This window comes from Sesamum indicum, linkage group LG4 (assembly GCF_026168435.1).
Source record: "Sesamum indicum cultivar Baizhima isolate 11 linkage group LG4, ASM2616843v1, whole genome shotgun sequence".
In the NCBI taxonomy this organism is placed as follows: domain Eukaryota; kingdom Viridiplantae; phylum Streptophyta; class Magnoliopsida; order Lamiales; family Pedaliaceae; genus Sesamum; species Sesamum indicum.
Genome location: NC_142660.1, coordinates 13,196,519 through 13,223,430, shown reverse-complemented (window position 1 = coordinate 13,223,430; position 26,912 = coordinate 13,196,519). Strand labels below are relative to the sequence as shown.

Here is a 26,912-nt window from a genome sequence, read left to right as displayed (position 1 = left end):
TCATATGTACTTAGTCTACCACTATTTTGGTGGGTTGTTGTGCGCCACCATTAAGTCAGAAGATGGGCTGGGGCCCAATTTCTCACAAATTAAAGATAAATTTTGGGGAGAAATGTCTTTCTCGTATGAAGCACTAATTTATTTTTGACGTATAATTGAATTAAAAAATTATTTAAATTAAGAACAGAAGCTGTTGGCTTTTTTTTTTTTTTTTCCTGAAAATTGGCAAGAACTAAAGTTCGAGAATTCAAATTGGCATGCTTTAGAATTTTTATCATTCATTCTCATCGAATTCAAAAATTCTTTTTGGGAGTTTGGTGTTACCCATCAACCTACTAACAATGGGGGAGAAAACATAGCATATCGCAATAAGAGCTTGATTCTTGCAAAAAAAACCTCTACTACCTATTTTGGTTTACATGTGCCGTTATGACTAGTGATCGAGAGGGTAGAAAATGATAGGGAGATTCGGCGTGGGATTCACTAAACCTCCGTAAATCTTATAAGTCGAGTCTTATGTTGGTCATATAGGTCACCGACGCATAGAAAAAGGGCTTAAGAAGCCAGTCCATTCACCCTCGTCTGCTAGCAAGATTAGCAAAGCGAGAAAAGACAGAGGGAGGGATGTTCTACCGAACTGAACTAATAATACTTTTTCATTTAAAAAGAATGGTGAAAGAGGCCTCCTTGCATTGCCCAACTAGAGCGAAAAACCTTATTCTGTTAGGTATCTTCGCCTTTTCGTCTAAGATTCCTTATTTCGCTCAATTGGCATTACCTAAGACAGAACGAATTGATGGAGAATCCACCATATTTCACTTAAAATGAAAGTAATTCGACGAATAGGTTTAGAGTAGTCAATTCAAGACTTATAGTAGGACTTTCTCTTTCGGGAGATTACCACTCTAACTAATAAATCTTACATATATATATTTCTTAAATTATGCAATTTATTACATCATAATGAATGAGTAAATACATCAATAATTTAAATAAAAAAATACGTTCAAACGAAACAATTGAACAACAAATCATTATAAAAGTAAGCATACACCTACATTAATTGAAATAGAACTCACGACTTTTCGATTGCGATGCATCAACCTAACCAATCAAATAATATCTTGTGGACGTAAATCATACAGATTAACTCCTCACTTGATAATAACATTTTGGAGTTTTACTAGCATGAAATAAAACTCAAAACAAAAATGTAGTTTTTAAAATTTGGGATATTTTATATCTACAGTTAGAGAGATATCATGTAAGTAGCACATATCAAGGTATCAATATTCATAAAAGACAAAATATATAAAGTGGACCACAACTATGATCCACCAACAATATTGTAACATAAGCAAACCATGATCAAATTAAGAAAAATATAAGAATATATGATTTTCTGGACATTTTTCTAAATAATTAATAATAATTCCAGAAAATAAATATTTTATCTAATTTTTATTAGAACCACTGCATAGAAGTAGTTTTATTACTAAACGTTGTGGCACGTCGTTCCTACATCTATATAATAAATATTTTTTTATATTTTAAATTATATTATAAATAAGAGCAAAATATATAAGCCAGTACATTATATTAATAAAAATAAATAAATAAATAAATAGTATTTGATCAATTAATATAAATTTTAAAAAGTTGAATAAATTAATTATTTTATTATGAAGAGTATTTTTTACTTAAAAAAAGATAGTGTGGTGTTATTAACAGCCGTTTGTGAGTGTAAAAGTGCATATCTTTTTACATTAGTATAAATATAAATAATTTTTATGCAACCTTATAAATATACATTTTTAAATATTTATTATTATAGTCAATATTAAAATTGAAAATATTTCCCATGCCTTGGCACGGACTTTATACTAGTAGAGATATAGTTTAGAAACCTATGTAAAAATATTGTACTTTCAATTGTAGTATTTAGCATTGTTCCCTACTAAATTTTGGTTTTGGCATCCAAATGTATAGTTGTGAGAAAATCTAAATAAAAAAGTAGTGAATCATGACTTGTATCATTGGTTTGGTGAACAATTGTGACTTTTGCATTGGTTCAAACCGCTAATAGTGTGTGTCTGAACTTGCCACCGCTGACAATATGACAGGTGCAACTCAACTTTAATACCCTGACAAAGACAAATAGCAACCTTTTCCAAAAATTCAACCACCTAGCAGTACCTAAACTAATTATTAATTATATATTTTATTTATTATATAATTGGTGTATAATTCAAAATTTTAATTATTATAATTTAATAAATTATTTTAAAATAAGAATTTTTCATTACGTAATGATGTCATTTTGACTAGCTTTATACTTTTAGGCGCATTCTACATTTCTTTTGGTCTACTATCTCAAAATCTTGAGTCTGAATTTTCTAGGAAAATGAATGTTCCAGATTGCATGAAAAATTCTATAAGAAAAGAAAAGAAGATATGTCTTGACTCAATTAATAAAAATTAAATATGTTCTACTAAAATTTTATGTATTTGAAATTCGTGAATTATATATACGTTATGTCTATGATCCTAAACCTATTCTAATTTTGAAAATATGTTACATATATTGTATTTTAATTATATAATCTATCTTTTGCGTTTATGAAATTTTGATGAAAAATACATGTTAAATTTTCGGAACGGAGATATTCGTACTTTTTTGCTACCACTCATTTCTTGATTTAGAAAAATAAAGTATTATCTCAAATAAAATATATTTCAAAATTATGCTAATTTTTTATACGTATAGTGATTATATACATTAATTAAATGAAATAAAAATGATCAAATTTTATTTAAAACTAGTGTTACTAATCAATGGTGAAAATGCTAATGAAATAGTACAAGAATATCATCATCCTCACCACCATTGATGAACAGCACAACCCTTGTTCCTCAGTTGCAAGAACAGATCATAACACTGAGCATACGAGTAATTAAACCTGTTAATCCTCTCACCCGAACAACACTTCACATACCGATCGAAATGGCACTCCATGAACAGCTCGTCGATCAAGCACATCGCCCCCCTCTCCACCAACTCCTTCACTAATCTGATCTCTGTCCCCTCTATATCCATCTTCACCACCACAAAATCCCTCTCCCGCACCGTCCTCTTTAGCCAATCCACGAAATCAAACGCCGGAACTCTCGTCACCGCCGAAAGCCCATCTGCCTCCGCTGTCTGCCCTTCGATTCGGCCGAACGGCCGCATTCTCCACACTTTGTCCTTCACGATTATGGGCTTGCTGCCGAAGACCACCGTCTCGTTCTTCACCCAGGCCGCGTAGGGCAAGAGGGTGACCCCTTCTCTTGATTCGTACTGTTTGTGGAAGGCTTTGTCGGCTTCGACGGCGTAGATTTCGAAGGTTTTGTTCTGTTTTGGGTATTGTTTGAGGAACCAGCTGCCGATGCTGGAGTCGTAGTCGCGGGCGCCGAGGTCGATATAGATGAATCGTGAGTTGGTGCTCAAGTCGACCATGGATGGGAGGTATTTGACGTTCTTCTCTTGCTTGCCGAGTCCCTCCCATATCTCCAATGGCTCCTCTGATATCAAGGGCTCCAGCTGGGGGATGAGTTTTCGCCTATACTCAGGAACACGGCATTCTTCCACCTGTTGCCGGCCCAGGGCGGCCGTGCTAAGGTTCGGGTAGGATTTGTTCCAGATCACGGCGAGGCAGGTGAGGAGAAGAAAGGCGAGGAGCATGCCGTAGATAATGAGCTTGAGGGGAGGGGCATATTTGGAAAAGACTGGTTTTCTTGAGTTCATGGCTGAATATACTGTAGGCAAGAAGAAGATGGGATGGGGGGGGGGGGGGGTACGAAAAGAGAGTAAGGAATGGCTGTCATTTATAACTGGTAGGCGTGATACATCGTTTCAATATGTATATGATAAGTATCATAATATAAATTATACTAGTGTTTGTGGGCAATTTGAGGATTTAGAAGAGTGGGAGGATGGAAAATAAATAAATAAAATTAATTAACTAAATTAAATATTAAAAATATATAAATTAGCAGATAATAAAAAATGAGATACCAAAATAGTGCTCTCACTTAATAATAACATATAAATTATAAATAAAAATAAAATATAAATCAACATATCATATTTTAAAATTAAAAATAAGAATAAAAAATAAAACTAATTTCAAAATATTATTTAATGCAATAAATAAAATTAATATCACATTAGGGAGTATTTGTGAAAATTTTTGCTTTTACAAAAGTGATTTTTATAAAGAAAGTTGAAAGTTGTAGCAGAATCTAAAGTGGCGCAATGTTTGTAGAAAAAATAAAAATAGACAAAAGTTAAATTAGATAGTGTTTGGAAAAAATCACTTTTAAAATAAACTTAATTGATTAAAGACTATTTTGTCACCGTATGTTAAAAAGATATTATTTTTTATTATATTCGCTTTTGCTATTTGTCAATAATACTTATTTTTCCTTAAAAATAATAAATTTTATTTTGCTTGGTATATATCATATTTGATTTTTTCTAAAATATTAATAAAAAAATAAAATTTTAATTTAATAATACTTCCACTAAGTAATATAATTATTGATTCATACACAATAATTAAACCTGCATGAATGAAAAAAAATATTTTATTAATTAATCATAGCCATTTAATTTATATTTTTTATGATAAATGAATAATATAGCAAATAAAATATAAAAATTATAAAATATTTAATTTGTAAAAGTGTAAACTTGATTATTGTTAAATTATTCAAATAATTTAAAAATTTTAATATCAACTTTAAGTATGAAAAAATTAAAAATAAAAAGGTAAAATTAAATTAAGGTTATTATAATGAGGGTAAAGTAATAAAACTAAAGTTGAATTTATTTAAAAAACAAGCCAAACTAGCTCGCGGATGCTTCTAACTTTTGATTTAAAAATGTTTTTCTTAGTAATTTTTAGAGTCAGAAGCTAAAAAGTATTTTTCTGAAACTTGCACAAACACTCCCAATGTCACGTACAATGAAAAATACTTTTTTTTTTTTTTTTATAATTATTTGTATAGAGGATGATGGAATTGAATGAGGTTATTTATTGTATAAGGGTAGGTAGTAGGTGGGGCATGGGTTGTGGGCTGAATTTTCAAGGGTTTAGGGCTGAAATCTCAAGAATTTGGAGATATTATTGTTCACCTAAGAAGAATTCCTGCTTCATTTGATCTTAACAGAATACTCAACTAAACCATAATCAGATTTGGAACTTTTGCCTTGATTTTTCCTTATTTTTTTCAGATTCTAATTCAAAAAAATAAATAAATAATTTGTATAAAATAATCACTTTATATGGTCTCACATACAGTGCCAAAATGAATAATTTAGAAAAAGGGCTAAAGGTATTGAAGGCGGTACTCAAATCAAATTTGATTAAAAAGAATATAATTGTAGAGTAAAATAGCAAAAAATTGCATTAATTTGTAAGAAAAATAACAAATATTTATAGTGTTATTTTTTATATGATTTTACGATTTTATCCATCATTTTCGCTATACTAAATTGTTTAATTTCTATTATTTATTCTAACAAATTGAAATGGATAATAATGTAATTATGCCTGAACCTGTTGTTCCTCCAGATTAAAAAATATTATCCTATTCGTTTTATAATGTATGGTAGCAGCTTGGGAAGAAGTGTGGACGTACAAAATATCTTATTTATTATGGTAAGTTGCTCATGTTTTAGCGTAAAAAACAAATAGCATATATCATTTTTGTTGTTTTTATTTGACAATAGATTCTCTTTTGATATAGAAAATATAAAATTTAATTAAAAGTCATCTTTTTAATTAAGATGTCTATGGGTGTTCGAGCAGGAAAGGGGCGGCAACGGAAATAAAAGATATTTCAAACTAGCCGTCTTCAAATATAATTTCTGAAGCAAGTAAGTTTAATTTAATTGACGAAGTTGATATCTTTATGTATAATTATAAGATTATGTGTTCCAAATTTTGTTGATGTGTGATTTGTTGTTCGATTTTCAATTAAAGGTAGTTGTTGATCAGTTAATAAATATTTTATATTGATTATTATTAATATATTGGTGTTATAGTTTGCAGTGATCGAAATTATGATATAATTGTTATTATTATCTTTTTTGAGAAAAGTAAAATTTCATAGGGTAAAAACTGAAAACAGACAATTTCAGGAGTGTTGACTGTTAGTTCGGTACCATAATATAATTCACATGTCATGAGAATGAAGTAAATTAACATGTGATTGGGCAACTGGTGACCTCACAACAAAAACTACTACCAACATTTACACAACAGACTCTGTATAAGTTTGACATAATTATACGTAATTGTTATAATTTAAAAAATTACAGATATTTTTTATAGTTTTGAAAAATTATAAATACTCTTTATAGTCTTGAAAAATTACAAATAGTCCTATCATGGGTTATTACGAGAGTATTTATTAAACAGTCGTTAATTCCAAATAGCTATTATAATTTTTCATACAACGAGTGGTATTTATAATTAAGTCAAACCTCAAGGGGAGCCTGTTGCAATTTACCCTTAGGTCTACGTAAAAGTTTCTTGTATTTTGCAAGAGAAGAGTAGGACGATGCGATGAAATGCCAACTCAAATGTCTTTACTTCAGAGATGTTTGTTCAGTTTTGTCATATTAATGGTAGAATTGAATGCTTTCCAACTCAAAATATTTGTAGAGCCTGTGAAAGCAAAGGCCTGAAAGATTGGTTTACCAACCTCAAAACTGTATCCTTTTCTTGAGCAGCCTCGGATAATTTTGAAGACTTCCATTCTGCCTAGGCAGCAAGAATGGCCGAACGCTGGTTTTGTTGTGACTTTCAGCCTTCAGGAACAAAACAGTCGGGAAAACAAGTAACTGTGACAGCCCTGCACGGTATCAAGCAAAGGGCATGTCTGACAAGCCTCCTCCACAGCTCGGTTCATCCACTTTGTCGACAAATCCTCAGCAATTGGAGCAACCTGATGTTGTAATACAGCTGCACCTAGAGGTCCAACCAAATTTAGCCTGGTTGCAGCAGATATAACATCTCTCATGGTCACAAACATGTACGCTTTCTGAGTGGTCTCGGCTTCAAATCCAAGAAGTCCACATACAAGCCCAAAAATGGGGGCGTGGTGGAAAGAAACAGCCCCACTGCTCAAAGCTTCACTTCTCATCATTTTGAGCGAGGGAATTTCTGAAAAAACTGAAGCAGCTACTCTCATAAGTGCTGATCCTTGAGCTATTGATGCTTTACGACCAACTTCGTTTGTCAGCATAGCGTTCAACAATCTGTCGAGTTTATGCCATGTTTGTGTATCAGGAGACATGGCTGCGGCATAGACAAATGGTAGAAGCAGGCTTCCGGTATTCTCCAATACATGGATTACATAAGTTCGTAGATCTTCAGGCGAAATGACCAGGCGAGCTTGCATGGCTGCCTCCAGACCAAATGAATGAGCAAAGCCACCAGTAGGGAGTATAGAATCTAACAATTGCCATTGACTCCATAGCCGAAGAGAGCCTGATGATGAAGATTTATCTTTGTTATCGTTTGCCTCCCCCACAAACTCCATACAAGGCACAGTTTGCACTGGCATACAGAAACATCAAACAGCAATTTAAGCAAGAATCTAGCAAACCAAACTATCATAAGCTGCCTTACAAAAGAAGTCACTTAGACCAAAATCTCATGCAAAATCAGAAATGAATTGACAGTCTAACAAAAGCCCACTTGCTAATTCAATTGTGCATCCTAAATTATCCTGAATCCATCCCAATAATAGTTCAGGGAAAGCAAATGTTTTACACATATGAAGAGGCAACTGAAGGATCATAGCCTCCACTGTTTCCTTGTGTTTTAACCTGAATTGCCTGCTTCATCTTATCTTATCAAGATACATCATTTTTTCACTCTGGCACTAAATTCATCACATTTCTCTCACATATTTTGTTATAAGCATTTTCATAAAATATAACTCGGATATAGAACACTCCTTTACAGTAAAATAAATGCTAGACTTATCTGAGTTGATTTCTCTAACTAGAAAACCACATCTTGCCCCCAACTAGTCAGCAGCAATCAAGGCAGTCTAAAGGTATCCCAGAATGTAAAAAACATAATCAATCTTACTGGGAAAGGGGAAAAGTAATCCAATTATCACTGTTCTCTATTGCAGCAAAACAAGGATAAATTTGATTTGCTCTCCTGGAAGGGAAAACAAAGAGAAAGTGAACAGAGGAGAAAGGTAAAAGCATTGGTCCGTCAGATTGTATGCTCAGGCAATCAAACATTAGATACAGAAATCAGGAAAGAAAAATGGGTTCTTGAAATGCTTAAACAGATAATAAATGTACCAAAAGGATCCAGTAAATTTTAACTCCACGGTTGGTAATTGAGTATGAAATCCATGAAAAGTCAAGAATTTATATGCCACAAGAACCTGATATATGGAAGTAAAAGGGGAGATATATCAAATGAATTTGATCGCAGGTATTCAAGTTCTACACCGGTTCAAGCACAGAGGATTACCTGAAAGCAGCTCTTGCTTTTGACGGGACAATTCCCACAGAAAATCACAAACAGAAGGTCAACAAAGAAAGAAAAAGAAGAATAAACAAGAGTGGGAGAAATTATACCGAAGGAAAGAGCGAGGACAAAAGGCGGTGGTTGACCGTGAACGTGAAAGCTCTCTTTATTGGTGTTTGGTAAATTGAGACGTAGTTTTGTTTTGGTGAGTGCAAGCCAAATGAAATTGTTGTTAGCTTTGGCTTGTTGAAGGTAAAACTAAACTGAGTTATGTAGTTAAATTTCTTGAAATGCTTTTTGTTTAGTTTGTCTCTTTAACTTAAAAGAAATTTGATTATTCTAAATCATACATGTTCTTTAGAAAAAAAGCCCTCGAATTTTTTAATTGTTTCGAGGCAAATCGTGGTCTGGAATCAAACCACTGATAATTATATTGTAGCGCTGTACGGTTAAAGTTAGGGAGGGTGATTCCTGATCCCGCTGATCAGGTGTTCGATGATATGCCTGTGCTAGATATGTTACGGATGAAGTCCCCTGCTTCTGTTTGATGCTTTTCCACGTTGTATTTGTGGTTGTCTTAATTTATTGAATGGTGCGTTCATTTATCAACAATGAAAGATAAATATATATGTTGAAACAAAAATTGCATTGTCAACACCTCAAAGATTTGGAAGATTACAGTTTGAGCTGATAGCAATCAGGCTTTGTGTTTACACTTCTATAGTCTTTTGATTCAGGGCTGTGTATCTCCATCTCTCCTTCTCGACAAAGTCCGCATCCAGGAACTGGGCTATGAAAGCCCAGAGCCTATAAATGTCTTCAAAGTTGGCCAAGAAAGTAAGTGCAACAGTAACCACTGCGATTCCCTGATCCGCTTTTCTGCTTTTGCTTCTTGCCACTTCGTTCTCTTTGATGTTTGTCTCTAATATTCTCTGCTTCTCTCCTTCAAACTTTTCAGGGAACCAAATGTGGTGCAACAATCCATGGCTGAGAGAAATATTATTCCGGGCGGCTAGTTTCTGTACTAGAGCGGGTTCAACCTTTTCTCCTTTCCAGTCATATAAATTGAAGGCCAAGGCTGGTCCGCGGTCAAATTTTACCTTTGGCCCATAGATTGTCACCAGGGGAAAATTATCCAATCTATTAGGATGCTGAAGCTTCATCAGTGCACTAACCAGCCAATTGATTAAGTACCTTCCTCTGCTATTGACGAGCATCAATCCCAACGAATCCACATGATCCAAGCATCTGCACTGAATAATTGAGCCTTCATTTTCTGTCAATGTGTGCCTTTCTTGGACTGAAACAATATGTTTCTTCAATTCGACTTGTTCTGGATGTTCCGACCTGTTCTCAGTTGGACAGGATTGCTTTTCACAAACATCACTGGTCTCATTTTCTTCAGATTGTCTATCCGTTGAATCTTGCTCAGTGTATGGAACAGTAGAGTTTGATATATTGTCACATTCTTGCTTTATCCCAAGTCTAGCGATTTGTTCAAGTTCTGTGTCTGTACCTGAAGAATCTTCAGGGAGAAGCAAGTTCTTTGCTGGTGTAATGGATACAATTCCTGCACCTGTTGCATCTTCCAGCATTGGTACAATGGATTTCTTTACAAAGAGGCATCCAAATCCAGTTGGGTTTTCCCCGAAAACTTTGTAGAAAGAGCAAACAAGGAAATCAGGGCGGAAAAGAGAAAGGCCAAAGCTGTCCATGTCTTTTGGTCCCAATGCACAGGCATCCAGCAAGACATGCCAGCCGTGTTCCTCTGCCATTGTCATCCATTGATATGAATAACTGGCTCCCGTCATTCTTGACTGAAGAGGGAACACAAATAGCCCTCTATGTTTCTTCTTCTTCTTCTTCCTCACAATCATCTTCCGCAGTTTTACTGAGTTAATCCTCAGCCTCGGCCACTTGAACTCTGCTGCCATGATACGGGCCCCTCTCTTCTCCGACATACTAATCATGGAGTCCACCGCCTCGCTCTCATGGTCATAAACTGTAAGTAGCTTTCGACTAGATTGGAAGGGGTATGATTCCGCTACAAGTTTGAAAGCCGATGATCTATTCGCTGTGAACACCATACAATAATCATTTTGAGAAATGTTCAGGAAATCCATAATCCTGTTCTTGATTCCAGATTCTAGTTCTGATCCATCTCCACCATGTAGGAGCTGCGACTTGAGACTCGCCGACTTAAAAGTTATGCCAAACAATGGGAAATCAGATGAGGTATCAGAGGCATTCTTGGACTTAACCTGTGATTGTGAAAATAGACCGACGCCAATGTAATCAAGACAAACATGGTTTGAAAGTGAGAGCTCACCATATTCTCGAGCTCGTATCTGATCAACTGGAGCAGTATCCGAGTACTTGGGATAAGTTTTGATGAACTGAACAAATGATTCTTGCAAAGAAGGGATGGATTCATGGTTGGTGAAGTGGGTATTGGGGAAGAACGAGGACGCCGTTGTGATGGCAAAGTTACGACGACAAGCTGCAGATGTGCTTGTCGTCTTTGCAATAGGCTGCTCAGGCTCAGACACTCTCAGGATGGGAGTTGGATAACAACCGTGAAAACACAACTGAGTTGCCTCCTTCACACAAGGTGAGTGCATCTTTCCTATGTTTTAATGCTCAAATACACTCCTGAATTTCTTGGAATCAGTATGCATTGTTTTTTATAGAACACTGATGCTTACTTGTTAAGACAAGTGTGGAAAAAGGTATTGTTTAAAGCATGCTGTCAACACTGAAACTCTTTGTGGAATGGGACAGGGAAAATGATTATATTGAATGAGTTCTTGACCTTTTCCTCGAAATTTATTAAAGTTTCCTTTTTCTTTTTCTCCCACTTTTATTTATATCTTTTTCGTAATTGCTGTCGCATGTTTGCCAAAGTTGACTTAGCATGATGACATTGGCAAAGGGGAAGCGGACTGATTAATGCTTTCCCACCCACCCCTATCTTCCTCTCTACACCCATACAGATATCCTCTGGTACATAAACTCGGCCTGAAATCAGGGTAATCGCTTTCTGATTATATTTTATTATTGGGATAATATTTGTCAATTAAAAGTGAGATTTGCCGTTGAAATTCTTGCTTAAACTAGATTTTAAAACCTTATTAATTTCTTATCAATGTATGTTATGTTATAGTTAACCCCGAAAAGACGGATCTCCACTCCAGATTGGAAACATAACCAAACATGAAGAAGATCAACTCAACCCGAGAATTTCAGCCATTGGTCACACTGTCATCCCACAACTTAAGTTCGTCATACAGTGATTAGTTATAAATATTCACCAGTATGTTCTGTAAAGGTATGCATTTATTAATTTGAAATTCAACTTTTCAACCCTATATTTATTTAAATCAGGAATCTATACGAATTTAAGCATTAAAGAATTATAATTAGAAATCACGCAACCAGTAGTTTAACGAGTTTGTTTGTCTTCATGTTAGTGTTTTATTGTGAATTTTACAACAAATAAAATCTGTACTAAAAAAGAGCTGTCATAAGATTAACTTTCTTCATTTAGAAATAAATAAAATGAAAAATGAATAAAAGCTAAAGGAAGACAGGGATTTCCGTAATGGCCGGCATCAGGACATTGAAGCTGGCCAAAAGAGGCTTATCACTATTACTGCCACAAAGAATTTCTTTTATAAAGTAAGTGTTTTACAGATTTTCAGCCACACCAAAGTTGAGTACGCGGACCATATTTGGTTAAATGCAAATTACTTCCTGCTTTATATAAAATGAGTAAATTAGTTTCTGTAAAAAAGAAATAGCAAATTATTCTCTAAGGAAAAAAAAAAAAAAGGATAATAACCCTTACACGAGTTCATGTAATTCACGTGTTTTTTAAAAAAATTATTTTTTTTTAATTTTTAATTATAAAATTATATTTATAGTCTTATTTAATGACCATTGGATCTTATTTGTATCTAAGGTCTAAATTGAAATAGTAAATCTGCGACCCGAATTTTAATTTATTTTAATCCACGGTTAATATTTAAACAAATATATAAATTTAAACAAAATAAATAAATATATATAAAAATATTATTATATATAATTAATAGCAATATTATATATATATATATATAGAGAGAGAGAGAGAATAGTAACATGAGGGCCGAAGAAGGGGGAGGGTAGCGGGGATGGGAAGAGGAAGGGGAAGGGGCAGGAAACGGAGACGGCACAGAGATGGAAGGGGGATGCGGGCGACGAGGAAGGGCGAGGGACGCGGAGGGAGAAAGGGAGGGGGAGGTGACGGCGACTGCGATGTGGAAGGGAAGACAGAGGGACAGAGGTGGTGGAGGGAGGGTGAAAGGGAGATATTATACAAAATTATATATTAATTATTTAATTAAAATAATATTTTATTTAATATATAATTTTATATGATGAAATAAATATTAATATATATTATATATTTATATTAAAATAATATTTTTAATTTTTAAAAACTATATCCCGTCACACAAGGGACGAGTGTATTACTCCTCCCCCTTTAAGGAAGTGATTGCTCATTTTTTTAAAAAATAGAAAAATAATTTGGTATTTAATTTTTTATAGGCGAACAATTTCCTTATTTTCCATATTACATGGAGGTGACTTGCATCTTTTTCTAGGTAAATAATACAAGTTTTGTTTACGTCTGATTGTATAATTCATGGAAGATTTATTACAAATTTTCTAGTGTGTGATTGCTAAATATATATATATATATATATGACACGTTTGAAACTTTTAATCATGTCATTTCACGCTCCCAGTGTGGCATATGCTTACTGTCTCCTCGAAATTTCATAATTTTGGTGGTTTGAACAAAATTATTTGTCCGAACTCACAAAAAAAAGAAAAGAAAAGTCAATGTAAAATTTCACTATCCTTTTATATTGTGTTTCTTTATCGTTTTTTCATTTTCCGAAAGTTAATTTGGGGATTTGACATGGTATTGATAATCAGTTCAGACAGTGTGAAATTAGTTAGTTTGACATGGTATTAATAATCAGTGCAGACAGTGTGAACTTAGCTATCTCTTAACTTTTCCATGTCTTCATATGAAAAACACACCAGACCTTAACAACCAAAGATATGACTCTTCTAGGCTGTCCGCATCCTTGCCTTCTCAAGAACTTGTTTCAAGAATTCAAATTTAATAAGCAGTAGGTTTCAAAGGTATTATATTTTATGGCATTTTAATTTGGTATTATGTCCCTTTCTTTGAGATAAATCGAGTTAGTTAATCCGTCAGCTGTCATCCTGATTTATTTAACACATTCGACTAACCTGATATTGTCTTCTATGTTTGACAATTAATTTTGACTACAGCTGATGATTTGAGGTACTCTTCACACTCATAATATATTAATCAAAGACATTGATATATGAATTATACAGTGAGAAAATAATATCTCAATGCTGACACTTAGCATTTAAAACTAAAGGTGTTACGTTACTGCAGAGGATTCTGGACTTGCATTATACATGCGTATCCATGAGGCTATAAAATTATTCTCGTTGCGATTATTAAATCTTGTTACTAAAGAAAGTTGAGTTGTTTGATTGATTCAAGTAGAATTTCTTGTCTAGGAAGTAAAACTAGTTTGAGGAAAATGGTTGCCCGAAAGAGTCATCAGTTCGGGATCATGTCGTATTTTTGTATCATACGGAGGGATGAGGTGCTGACTAGTTGAAATCTGTTAATATAATCTCTGTGCAAATGCAAATTGACAGGATACCAACAAAGAAGTTTGATGCACAAGTGTTTATGATACTAGGGTGTAGCCAAAATGATCGACTTCATGAGGGATCTCTTTCTCAACAGAAATCCCAGACATCCCAAAGTCGTTGCAAGAAGAAGGTTTTGAGGAAAATGACTTACATTAGGGACATGATGAATATTGAGTTGAAGTTAGGGAGATGGGACAGGAGAATATTGGAAGGAGATACATGACATTGACCGAAACAGAATGTATATACAGTAGTTGTAAAGAGGTGAATTCAATTGACTCGCCTAGCATCTCTTACAGTCTCCTGCCACACGAACACCTTCTTGAATTGCAGGAAGCGAGAGCAAGAGCAAGCACGCAAGCCATTTATCACCACCGGCAACGCATTTTAGCATCATCTTACTCCTATTACCACTGTGAACTGTTACCTTCTGCCTTTGGAGCAATGATTATTTTCGAGTACTTGGAATTAAGCTGAATCATTCACAGGGCAACTCTCCTTTGGCATGTTATGGGAATCAGAAAAAATACAACTCATCACCATCTGCATTGCAGCAAGAACCATTGCATGCCAAGTAAGAGAAGCCCTATGAATGGTTTGCTTACTGAGCCGTTGTCCTTTCGACTTGACTTCCCTATTTAGTGGCTATAATTATATATATATAGGCATAGATGGAATAAACCAACAGAGAAGCGGCATATGCTTGGAGACTTATGCTATGGATATCCACTGAGAGCTGCTTTTTCTTGGTCATAACATGCATTTGTTATCCATCCGTTGTTGCTGTCAGGAAAGCCCCTTTACTAGCATACCAGATTCCTCACCGTCCTGGCCCGTGAATTTGTTGGTAAAAATGGGAGAAAAGCGGTAGAAAGGAGATGCTGTCTAAAAGACGAAGTGGGCTTATTACCAGACCCATGAAATGGCATATCCTTCATGATATTCCTCCATTTTATTTACTTTGTTGCCTCTTCAGAGATTGGAATTCCACCCTGGCTATAGAAGATTACAGCACTCTTGAGGACAGAAAATCAGGTGCTTTTTTCTTCATCACTCTCTTATTTCTACTACAGCAAAGATTTTACTAATAACCATATGTTGTCTTTCTGTGATTCTTTTGTTTATAATCCTTCACACTTGGTATTTATGTTAAGTCTCGTGGTATATAACCTTATTTCTAGATAAAAGTTGCAATCTAGAAGCAGGATAAATCAAGAAATAGGTTGATTAGGAAACCAGGCTAGCTTCTATTTCAATATCAGGAACTCCCAAGTTCTGGTTTTCCTGATAATCTGCTTGCTTACCTCAAGTTATACTAATTTCAATATTCTTTGAAAATATTTGATCGATTTATAAGGATATGACAATGATTTTATCAATAACACAAATCTTTTTGACATCAAAACTTACAGTAAAATACTGCACAAGCTAAATTATACAGTAGAAAAGCATTTCTTGAGCATGTAAGCATGCTGAAGGTCTTCTAGGTTCTTTCATTTTATTTACATGATGCCCGAATGGTTTTTATTTTCTCCTAGGCTTTGTCACATATGGATATTTCATCATTGGAACTGTAGCAAAACCTCAGAAAATGTAAGAGGCTCCTAGTGCAGTTAACATATGAAAATCCATTATTAATAGCATCTCTTGCTCTTAGGTACAGGAGTGATTGACAAATGTATCTGCTTCAATCATCGAGCATTTCGCTCCTGTAGAATTTTCTGTCCCATATACCTGCACCACAACATATCACAACAACTTAGTAAAAGACTTACCATTATTGAGCATACCAATGACTATCTCAAATCCATTAATAAAGACCTTCCAAGCATCATAACGGTGGCCTGAGGATTAGTTCCCGGTGAGCTGTAAAACGTCGAGCCATCAATCACACGCAATGCATCCATACCAAGCACTCTGTAATCATGATCAACAACTCTATCCACTTGGCACCCTCCATGATAATGCCATATAGTCATCACAGTGTCTAGACAGAACTGCTCCATGGAATAAGCGGCTGTAAAGTGTTTGATCCTCAGGTTGTTGGGAACTGCCAGCATCATATTCATCAGGGACTGAAACGATGTGAAGGGGTATCGGAAGGGAGAGAAGGGCCGAGATTCAACAACCCGTTTGATGATTTCCATGCCTTGGACACACCTCTGGAGGTCCCTGGGGTCCTGGAAGTAGTTGAATGTGACTCTTGGATTGTCATTCGGATCCCTGCTTTGGAGCTCCAGAAACCCGGTGGAGAAAGGCCCCATGATCTTTTCCAAGATGACTCCGGCTTGTACGCCGGGGTTCTGGTATAATTCGGGTACTCCAGTAGCTTCTGGGATGGTTTGGTTGATTGGCATTGTGAAGGTCTGGAGAGTCTGCACATTGTGCAATAACATACTAAGAAATCAAAAATATTTTTACGGATAGTTATGTTCACCTCCCTAAAATATATAGTCTATTTATACAAATCACTCTTATTTTGATTGACTGCAAATTTCTCTCCATGCAGCATTAGGTTGTAATCCACATAATAAGAGAAAGTTTGATGGGAGCCGAAAAATTATACTTATGCATTGAGTTCACATTCCTACGTTATTGGAGGTTAATTAAAACAATCGAGCGGTCAATATATACACATACAATTTCAAAATTGATGCAGGAACAAGGTTGAGTTGAAAATGAACCTGGTTCACTGCCTTGGCAAAGTCTTGAGCCGTCCTCCGGAGCCAAGCGAGGTCCAAGGATCCACTGGCAGCTTCCACGTAGCTACCGACATCGGTTATGCCCACAACCTCAATCAGGGACAGTTCGACTGGCCTAGGAGAGGGAACTAGGACTGCATTCATTGGATTATCAGACATGCCATGACCCACCAATGGATGGTCCAATATCACTCTTAGTCCATGGGCTGTAAGTTCCGGGGCTGGCCCAATACCGCTCAAGAGCAAGAGCTGTGGGCTGCCCAGTGCACCTGCTGAGACAATCACCTCATTCATGGGCCCATTGTTCAAGTAGGCCATGTGCCTCTCGCCCTTTGAGTCTCTGAAGAAAACTCCATACGCCTTTGGTTTTTGCCCTGCACCACCATCGTCATGAATAACAAATAATACCAAAGGAAGACATAGGACTTGAATAACTTAAAAAAGGCAATTTCTACTATTATTGAGAAGAATAATTATATTTACACCTTTAGATTTATAGTTTATTTATATTTTTTTACGTAACATAGATCATTCGTGACACTAAAAAAAAATGAATAGTTTGTATAATAATATTAAAGTTCGAGGGCGTGTATGTGCAATTTTTCAAAAAGCGATGGTTTGTAACTTTGTGTAATAATATTGAAGTTTCAAGAGGTGCATGTGTATACAGGTGGTTTGTGTAATAATATTGAAGTTTTAAGGAGTGTGTATAATTTTTCATAAAGTAAAAATAACATGATGTTGACTTTTCTAACTGAGTATATGTATGACTTTTTAAAAAATAAAAATAATTTATTTAAATAGATCATATGTAAGAGGTGTAGATATAATTATTCCTAAATGAAATTTAGAAAAAGTTGACCCTAAAGAAGAGACAATGACAAGGGCAACAAAGTTGGGCAGTTAAACCTATATCCCTAGTTCAGAAATGAGAAGATTGTGGATAATTAATCTCATAAATGTGAATATATATTCTAATTTCTTAATATTATTCTATTAAAGTGTTGTTTAAATATATATATATATATATATAAAAGATGATGGGAAATGCAGTCACCTGGTGATGTCTTGATCAAGATTTGGTGCGCAACTGCATGCAAATAGACAGTAATGTTGGCGGGATCAGCGTACTCCAACAAATCAGCAGCCGTATGCCTATACCCGTTCTCATCAAAGATCGAACCCCCAATTTTAGTCCCATGCAGATGCGCATACGTTGTTCCCCTGTAGGGGGACACCCCTGCCTCCAGCAGCCCGTCCCGCACCGCCGCCTGCCACGCCTTTACCACCGGCCGGAAAGCCACCTTCCTCTCTACCCACGCGTAAGACTCTTCCACCAGCCGCGGCTCCCATCCCATCTCGTTCACGTACTCGCTGCTGGCGCGGGTGTAAAACCCCGCGTTTATGGCGGAGCCGCCGCCTAACACCCGAGCCCGGTGGTTGAAGACGCCGTCCGTCGAGACGAACAGCTGCGCTGCGGAGGTTGAAGACGTGTCCGACAGTGTCGCTGGGAAACCGTCAATGTGGGTCACGTTGGGGTTGTCGTATGGTAGGCCGCCCCTCTCCAGGAGTAGTACTTTCGCAGAGACGGAGAGCGTCGCCGCCAGCGGGCAGCCGGCGGTTCCGCCTCCGACGATTATGTAGTCGTAGAACCCGGATGACGGAGCTGTTCTTGCATCCTTCGCAAAAGATTTATATGGAGCTGATAATTATTGAATAAAATTAAAAAGTAATCAGCTCCAGTAATAAAATGTCAACTCCGTGTGTATTTTTGCCATAATTAGTTCTTAGGTTTCATAATATAATAATTACTGAAATCAGATTTTTTATGTTAAATTTTATTACATATTTTATTTTATTTAATATATACCAACGTATATAAAATTAAAAATAATCTATTTTATTCAAAAGAATTATATAAATAAAATAATTTAATTGCATTTTTAATTCTACAAGTATAGTTATTTGGTATTTTGGCTATATAACTTACTAGGGCAACAATTCAATACTGTACATTTTTTCTTTTCACAATTTCAAGATAAAATTAGAAGAGATTTCAAAGTTGGTCTAAAAGTAATGCAAATGGGTTGAAAAATGAGTCAATTTTGTCTTAAAATTATAAAAATAAAAAAAATACATAACTAAATTACGACCCTATAGTAAGTGTAGGATCAAAATGTCAAAAGCCCATAATAGGCCTAAATAAAATAAGATAAAAAAAATAGTAAAACATAGGTGAAGACAATTAGCATATTATAAATCAATTCCCGACAACAAATCCATGAAACCAAATTAAGTGCATCATTCATTTGTCACAAAAACACGCACTTTTGCGTGTTTGTATGTGTGTTGAGAGAGAGAGAGAGAGATACCTTTCTCTGCAAAAGAAGAAACAATGAAGAAGCTGAAAATCCCAAGAGAAGCTGCTGCAAGAAAGGAAAAGCACCTTGGAAAAGGCATCATGTTTTATTATAACGTCTTACTTCACTTACTGGAAAAAAGAAGCAAGAGAAGAAGAGATTGGGGTGTGTGTGTGTGTGTGTTTGTGTTTGTGCAAGCACAGAATAATCAAAGACAAGCAACGAACAAACCCCCACCCCGGCGGCCCCCTTTATAGGAAGAAATGATATATGAGAAAACAGCGACTAAGTCGGCCAGACATCTTTTCCACTTTCTTTAATTACAGTTGAACAAATCAGAATTAGCTCATCCTCATTTAAAGATTACAAGAGTTTGTTGGCAGCTGCCCCGGCCCCATGCATATATCTCTTCCTCTCTTACCTCCAACGTAAATGTCATTCCAACACATGATTTAAGGTTGGAACCACACAACACACATCTTCCAGCAACACCCCACAACCCCCATTCTATATCTATATGTTAATGTAACTGTAAATGCATGCTTTTTCATTAAATCATTATTCTTCCCTTCTTCAACCTTTTTCCTACGGAAACACTCCATCCAAAATCTCTAATTGCTACATTTATTAATTCCTTATCTATGTCAGGAATATTTTTATTTAAATTGAGTTTAGTCAATTCAAATTAATTACAATATAATAAGTGTGCTACACTTGCAATGTAAATGATTATTTTGCTTTAATTGTATACTAATCATATAATAATTGTATTACACTTGTCATATAATTGGTTCAGGCTTAATCAAATTTGATGTGGATAAATTTTTTTCTATCTATGTAAATCTACGACCAAAACTAAAGTAGGTCTTTGGGCTTCTACGACAGGTACTTCTAACCGTTTAAAATAAACATGTATCAATTTACTTTTGAATTTTTAATTTTTAATTTTAAACTATTTAAATTAAATTGAATTAAGCCAAATTTATAAATAGTTCACTACCAACTTCTAGTAGATTATTGATAAAATTATAAATATTAAACTGTTTTATCACATACTTCCAACTTAAACCTTCTTTTTCTAAAAAAAAAAAAAAAAAAGACTTTTCGTGTTTGATTTCAGACCCTGACAAACTTTCACTGCCACGATTTATTTTCAGCACAAAAATTAGAAGATATTGCTTAAGTAATTCTGATTCGTATTAAAATTAGATTTTTTGTGCACTAAAGGTTTGAAGATTGACTTATATTTTTATTCTTGAAAATAACAGATCATAGGGGTCGATTATGTATAACTCAGTGTACGAAGTTATAAATAAATAAAATAGAGTAATTTGGGAACTAATAAATCGGTATTTAATAGCATTATTGGAGTATAAGTGTGTCACCTAGTTTATGCGACTTTGTATAATTGGTGTTTAATTTCTATCATTAATTCCACGTTACCACTTACGTATATTTATGACTATCTATGATTGGTGTCTTGTCTGATTAATTCCTATGTACTACTTGAATTGTACCTTTATAATTAATTTCCACATAATAGGTTGGGTCTCCCGTGAGTTTATCAAAATTTTGACATTAAAAATATGAAATTATATTTTTTTTAGAAAAATTTTAAAATTACACGTACATCCTATATTCCCAATTGCCACCAAGGCAGGCTGCGGAGGCCTCTGGACCGAGCTTGATTCTTTGGAGGGGTCTCTTGTCAGGTTGATATTCTGAAGCCTGTGGTGGACTAATAAGCCTAGCCCGCTGGACTTAGACCATATGGACCCCCAAAAAAAATTTAAAAATAAATAACAAAGTAGTGAGGGTTTTGAAAATCTGTTGCATTGTCATTGCATAATTATGAGCGGCATCGAATTTAGGTAATCTCAAATTATAAATAAAATGAGCACTGAACCGACCAACACTGAAATTGAAAAGAAGGCAATAGACATCATCATGTGTTTGTTATATTTAATAAAGAGTGGTCTGAATTTCTACCACAAACATATCTTCAAGTGGGCTGTACCTATACCTATACCTATGCTCACTGTTTCACCACATACTTATCAATTTTAATGAGGGCCACTACTTTCCAGTTTTAGTGTCAGTAATGACCTATAAAATATATGCGAATCCACCTAACCCAACCAAAATCTTATATACTTGATGTTTTGTAAACTTTTAATTAATTGATCTATAATTAATATATTATAATTTTTAATCATTTCATCCCACTATATATATATATATATATAATTTACGGGCACTCCCCCACCTCTAATATTCTCCAAATAAATAAATATATTGTGTTTCATTATATTGAATCTCCATATCACAACTTTCTATAATGAAAATTTCATTTTTGTCTCACTTTATCAAAACTTATGGGGTTAAACACAATATTTTATCCATATAATATAAAAAATGCGCAAAACAAATGCTTTTAAAAAAAATAGCAAATTTATTCTATATGTTTTAAAGAATGAAGCAATTTATCATTTATTTAAATCATTGATATAATGTTGATTTGCTTGAGAGTTTTGCTCATTTTTCATATTATAAGGGTAAAATATATTTAACCCAAAAATTATGTGGAGTGTTAGCAGTTAGCCGCGACTGACATTTTTGTAGTGGATAAAAACTTTTTCTTTTTCTTTTTAATCATAAGTCTTATTAATATATTTATATTCAATTCTTATGGTTTGTATGTTTTTTTAAATAAAATATATAGAACAAATAAGTTTTGTACACACAATTGGCATTTACAAGAATTCGTAATAAACAAACTCCATGTGTATATACAGAGATTTAAATCAGCTTAGAGAAGGAGATGAGTGATCAATCATTGGCGAATTTTAACTCAGTTTGGATTTGATAAAACGTGAATCTATTATACATCAACTATAATATAATTAATGTGATTAATATATAATTTAAAAATAATAATACATATAATGCATATTTTGTAATTAATTTAATTAGGCAAAAACTGTGTTGTGTGAGAATTTTCCCCAATCATTTGAGAAGTCGCCCAATATAAACAGAGAGGTGAGTTTATAAACGCATGCACTATTCACTCTTCAACCACACAGGCATATATAAAGCAAAAGAAGAGGTAATATAGGTATATATATGAGGGTTGTTGTGTAATTTTGTATACATGCATATGATCGAATACTTTTCTTCAAAAAGAAAAAGAAAAAGGCAGGCAGGTAACTAGAGCATGGAAGGATAAGGACTGGGCGTGATCTTTATTACAAGACCAGGGAAGACGTCATCGGGATCGTGGATATGAGGATTCCGCTCCACGATGAAAGGGTCGCCGCACTTATCGCTGATCGTGTGCAGCGTCTCGCCTTCTCCGACTACATATATTTCATCGCAGGGGCGGAGGTGGTTGAGCTTCCCCCGGCTCGCCGCCGCCCCTTCCGCTTCTTCATCGTAGTGATTTTGATCCCCCACTGAACCGCCTATGAGGATGATGAGGGCCAGTAACACGATGGCGCAGTACCATGACGACGCGTCTGCTATCGGAAGACACGATTTTACCAACTTCAATGCGCTGGAGAGATAATTAGCCATATAGGTTACGTTTTTCTATATTCTGAGAGAGAGGAATGATTTGAGGGTTGGTGGTGCGTCTGTTGATATAAGCGTTTGTCTTAGCAAAGGGGTTTATTGCGGGGGTATGGTGTAAGTCTTTTGGACGTATTTATTGCGGGGGGGTAATGGGTTATGGTGTAAGTCTTTTGGACGTATTTATTGGGTGGAAAGTTGATTAATTTCAAATTCAACTATGGATATGTAATAACTATTGTCTACTACTAAATTCAAAAATTAATGATGTCAAAATTATTATTAGTATTTTAAACAAAAAAAATAAAGTGTTGTTGCACAATACCTCGTAGTAGATTCATAGAAGTAGTAGGCCACGAGTCTATTAAGAATCGACACAACTTTAATAAATGACAATAATATTTATAATATATATACTGTTCTCTGAATATTTTAAAAATCAACTTATAATTTAATTATGAAATAAATATTAGTTAGAAGTAGAGTAATCCTTATGTTGTGTTTTACTAATAATTCAGAATGAATGATGATAGAATTTTAAAATTAAATGAAGTATAGGGCGAACATATATATGTACAAATTAAAAAAGATATTATAATAAATAAAAAGTGACCCATACGACAGGAGGAAGAAAAGAAGGTCCGATGATCCCAGTTGACGGGGTTGGCTAAGCCAGACACCCTTTCTCACAATGCAAGTTCCAAAGTTGACTTGCTTTCCCACCTCACTTCCATATATATTAATTTAATTCAAAGCATTGCGTTTCTGAAAACACGTGTTTAGAAGTGGAAGGCAGATGATGGTTGGGTTGGACGGTACGCATTAATAGTCGTGGGCGGGCAACTAAAATGACACGAAGAAAGGCCAACATCGGAACTTCATGTAATAAAAACTATACTTAAATTCACAAAATTTGAATCCTCGATCTCTTATTATTACTTATTTCAGACGTTGCAATATTAGTACTTGATCGGATGTTGGTTCAGATTTACGATTTATATCTTTTATAATTAGTAATTATGTTTTATTAAGCATTTATTAAATTAATCGGAAAAATCAATATAAATTCCCAGAATTATTAAAAAACTTTACACGCCTAATAAAGTTAGAAGGGCATTGTTGTCTTTGTCCAAAAATAATTCTTTGATGCTCCTTTTGTTCCATCCCGGTTGGGTGCACCTTATCTTTTTGACTGCAACAGCACCACCTGCACCTATGTATTTTCTCAATTATATATATGATGTAGGTCACGCGAAATCAGGATCGTCGGGTCGGATCGCTGAGTTTAGGTCGCTGAATCCCTCTTTCGAACTACCTGAAGTGGATCCTGAGAACACAGCAAACATAAAACTAGTCGAGAAGCCCTCGGCGATTGCCCTCCGATACTTAAGTTAGAAAAGTGGGGTGGGTCGAAAATATAGTAATGAGATCGAGTGAGATCACAAATATGGCGGTAAAATGAAGTGGTGAAAACGTATTTGAATAATCATAAATGAGGCTATATATAGTTGTACGGTACCCTCTAGGTATGCGACACGTGGCTCCAATAAGAGCGAGCCACATCACCTTCTGTAAAAGCCTGCTGCCGCCGCTACTGTACCTGCACACTGGGCCCCACGCGCTCAGCGATAAAATGCATGAAAAGGTGAAAAAATATAGGGGTATTTTGGTAATTGTGCAACTTCCATTATCAATATAAGTGCAGAATAATTGTTATCTATCATCTCAATTGTCGCAAACATAATTAGATAGATGCTTACACCTCATTTACGTTCTGGACTTAAGTCTTTCCTTTTTCATTCTACGGATATAAGGGTTGCAAAAATAATAAAATATATTTAAAAATATTAAATTATTCATGTTCGATTCATATTTGACTTAATTAAAATTTTTTATACTCGATTAGATCAATATTCAAACACAATTTTTTAAACTCGATGGTAATTCAAACAAGTTCAAATAATGATGTGTTCAACTCGATTCGAATTGTTATAACCTAACACATAGCGACTCTTTCCTCAAACAAATCTTTTATTGTAAAATAATAATGTTTCTAATTAGTATCACTAAAACAAAATTTCTTATTGCCAGCAGTTTTATTGGTTGTGGATTAAAATGATTGGGGAATAATTATTACTAACTATGGTTAAATAAAATTGATGCAAATATTCAATTTATCCAACATCAAAATTATTTTTTTCATGGCTTTTAGTGATAAAAAATATTTTAGCGACACTTGCAGCAATCATGACTAACAACTATTGAGGTAATCGTGGTTAATGACTATTTATTATGATTATTTATTTTTAACTATGTTAATTAACTATATAGTTAAATTTTACATTTGTTTTAGTGTATATATATACATATATATTATATGTATAAAATATATAATAATGTGAATTTATTATACACGAAAAGGAGAGAAGTAAATTATCTTTTTTTTTATAAATACAGAATAGAGATCAGATGGAAGATGAGAGCAGAAGTGATTAATGATGAGATTATAAGGAAAGAATATCTTAACATCTTTGCAAGAAAAGGGAAGAATGTCATGTTCTTGAAGCGATCAAACATATGTAATTCTTGATTAATGCATGATTTAAGTAATGTTAGGGATATATATATAAGGAGCAGTTGACCCAATTGTATATATGATGAGTGGATAACTGTCTATGTATCTATTTTAATGTTGTTTGTTTTTTGTTAGAATAATGGGTGGATTCACTTAATAGCAACCCTAGCTAGATGATGTTCAGCATGTGTGTACGTGTCAGGTTTAAGAAAAGTTGTAGGAATTTTTTACATTATGGCATTTGATGAATCATTTCGGACATACATGTCAAGTAATTGTTGCTTTCACAAATAATTGTTCCATGCAATTTGTACAAGGACGCCAACCTACCTTCCAGACTGATAACAATTTGATGTTGGAATATTCATATCAGGCCTTCCGAAACCTTCCAAAAGTTATAATCATTTACTTTAGAGTATATCATGTTAAAGGCTCCCAACTTTTTGAAAATTCTTCATTAAGATCTTTGTATTTACGTTGTTCAAATTAAATACGTAAGATTTGAGTCAAATTTTTTATATATTTCATCAATGGATACTTTGTATGTCACTATGAAACACTAATATGTATGAATTATTGTAGCTCGTAAATCTTATCACAGATCAAGAGTGCATTTGAAATCGTACAATTAGATCGACAGCTATAAATATTGGCTCCCCCAATCAAGTGTACGTAGCTTATGCTGCCCTACGTACTGTTTCATTCTCTCTTAAGAACCGACTCCGAACACTGATTTGAGTGTCGGAGGTCCACCCTCAAGAACCTCCTCCACTTAGTCTCTTTGCAGGCTTAGCTATGTTCTTTAAAGAATACTTTTATTTTGGTAGCAAATACACAAAACCCGTCATTAAAATACCTTAAATATACACTATTGTTTTTTTCTGAACAACACAATTAATTTGAGAAATATTTTTTGTCAAAATTAGTCTATAAATTTATGAAATATTTTAAAAATAAATTAAGGACGATCTATTCCTTTTTTTTTTTAAATAAAAATCCTAATATTCTTTGGTACGGGAGTTTGTAAGTTTGTCTATTAAAAGCTAATTTTGATAAAATATTTCATGAAATATTTAATTTAAAAGGTTTGTAAACTGACCAAAGTTACACACTTTTGATAATAACTTGTTATTCACTTATAAATTAGGAGAAAAAGAAAAAAGTGGATAAACATTAAATCACTTTTCTTAAAGTTACATTTCACGTCGGATAGCTTAAGATTGAGTAGTACATAAACCTAAGTTTCGGCCACGTACAATTTGGGTAGCAGAAATAGTAATTGCATTTTGATTCAAGCTTCAATTTTTACAATACAATTATGGGAAAATTATATTTTTGTCTCATATATTAAAGTTTTTTTTCTAATTTAATCCTATTTGTTATAATTTTTATATATTACATTTCATAAATT

The 26,912-nt window shown here is 34.2% G+C and overlaps 5 protein-coding genes across 10 annotated transcripts; all 5 read right to left on the bottom strand.

The window, feature by feature from the left end:
- Positions 1–2,783: 2,783 nt before the first annotated feature.
- LOC105160713 (uncharacterized) lies at positions 2,784–3,847 on the bottom strand. The gene has a single exon (XM_011078192.2). The coding sequence runs from the start codon at positions 3,785–3,787 to the stop codon at positions 2,879–2,881; it is 909 nt and encodes a 302-aa protein (XP_011076494.1). The 5' UTR covers positions 3,788–3,847; the 3' UTR covers positions 2,784–2,878.
- Positions 3,848–6,617: 2,770 nt separating this feature from the next.
- Positions 6,618–9,023, bottom strand: UREF (urease accessory protein F). Of its 5 annotated transcripts, none has more exons than XM_020693363.2 (3): positions 8,375–9,023; positions 8,151–8,225; positions 6,618–7,610 (listed from the first exon to the last, which is right to left on the bottom strand). In XM_020693363.2, coding segments are annotated over exons 2-3 (750 nt in total). In that variant the 5' UTR covers positions 8,152–8,225; positions 8,375–9,023; the 3' UTR covers positions 6,618–6,861. The 5 variants fall into 5 exon arrangements, with proteins under 5 accessions (XP_020549022.1, XP_011076254.1, XP_088735644.1 ...); XM_011077952.3 differs by lacking the exon at positions 8,151–8,225 and having other exon boundaries at positions 8,375–8,460; positions 8,550–9,023; XM_088879518.1 differs by having other exon boundaries at positions 8,550–9,023.
- Positions 9,024–9,173: 150 nt separating this feature from the next.
- Positions 9,174–11,280, bottom strand: LOC105160533 (Pyridoxal phosphate (PLP)-dependent transferases superfamily protein). Of its 2 annotated transcripts, XM_011077958.3 has the most exons (2): positions 10,876–11,115; positions 9,174–10,744 (listed from the first exon to the last, which is right to left on the bottom strand). In XM_011077958.3, the coding sequence occupies exons 1-2, from the start codon at positions 10,978–10,980 to the stop codon at positions 9,257–9,259; spliced, it is 1,593 nt and encodes a 530-aa protein (XP_011076260.1). In that variant the 5' UTR covers positions 10,981–11,115; the 3' UTR covers positions 9,174–9,256. The 2 variants fall into 2 exon arrangements, with proteins under 2 accessions (XP_011076260.1, XP_011076259.1); XM_011077957.3 differs by having other exon boundaries at positions 9,174–11,280.
- A 4,344-nt stretch (positions 11,281–15,624) lies between these two features.
- Positions 15,625–19,616, bottom strand: LOC105160712 (Glucose-methanol-choline (GMC) oxidoreductase family protein). Its single transcript, XM_011078191.3, has 5 exons — positions 19,372–19,616; positions 18,057–18,701; positions 16,982–17,373; positions 16,119–16,672; positions 15,625–16,031 (listed from the first exon to the last, which is right to left on the bottom strand). Exons 1-5 carry the CDS (start codon positions 19,460–19,462, stop codon positions 15,989–15,991), a joined length of 1,725 nt encoding a protein of 574 aa, XP_011076493.1. The 5' UTR covers positions 19,463–19,616; the 3' UTR covers positions 15,625–15,988.
- A 2,950-nt stretch (positions 19,617–22,566) lies between these two features.
- LOC105160530 (uncharacterized) lies at positions 22,567–22,932 on the bottom strand. Its single transcript, XM_011077948.3, has one exon. It carries the CDS (start codon positions 22,930–22,932, stop codon positions 22,567–22,569), a length of 366 nt encoding a protein of 121 aa, XP_011076250.1.
- Positions 22,933–26,912: the final 3,980 nt, after the last annotated feature.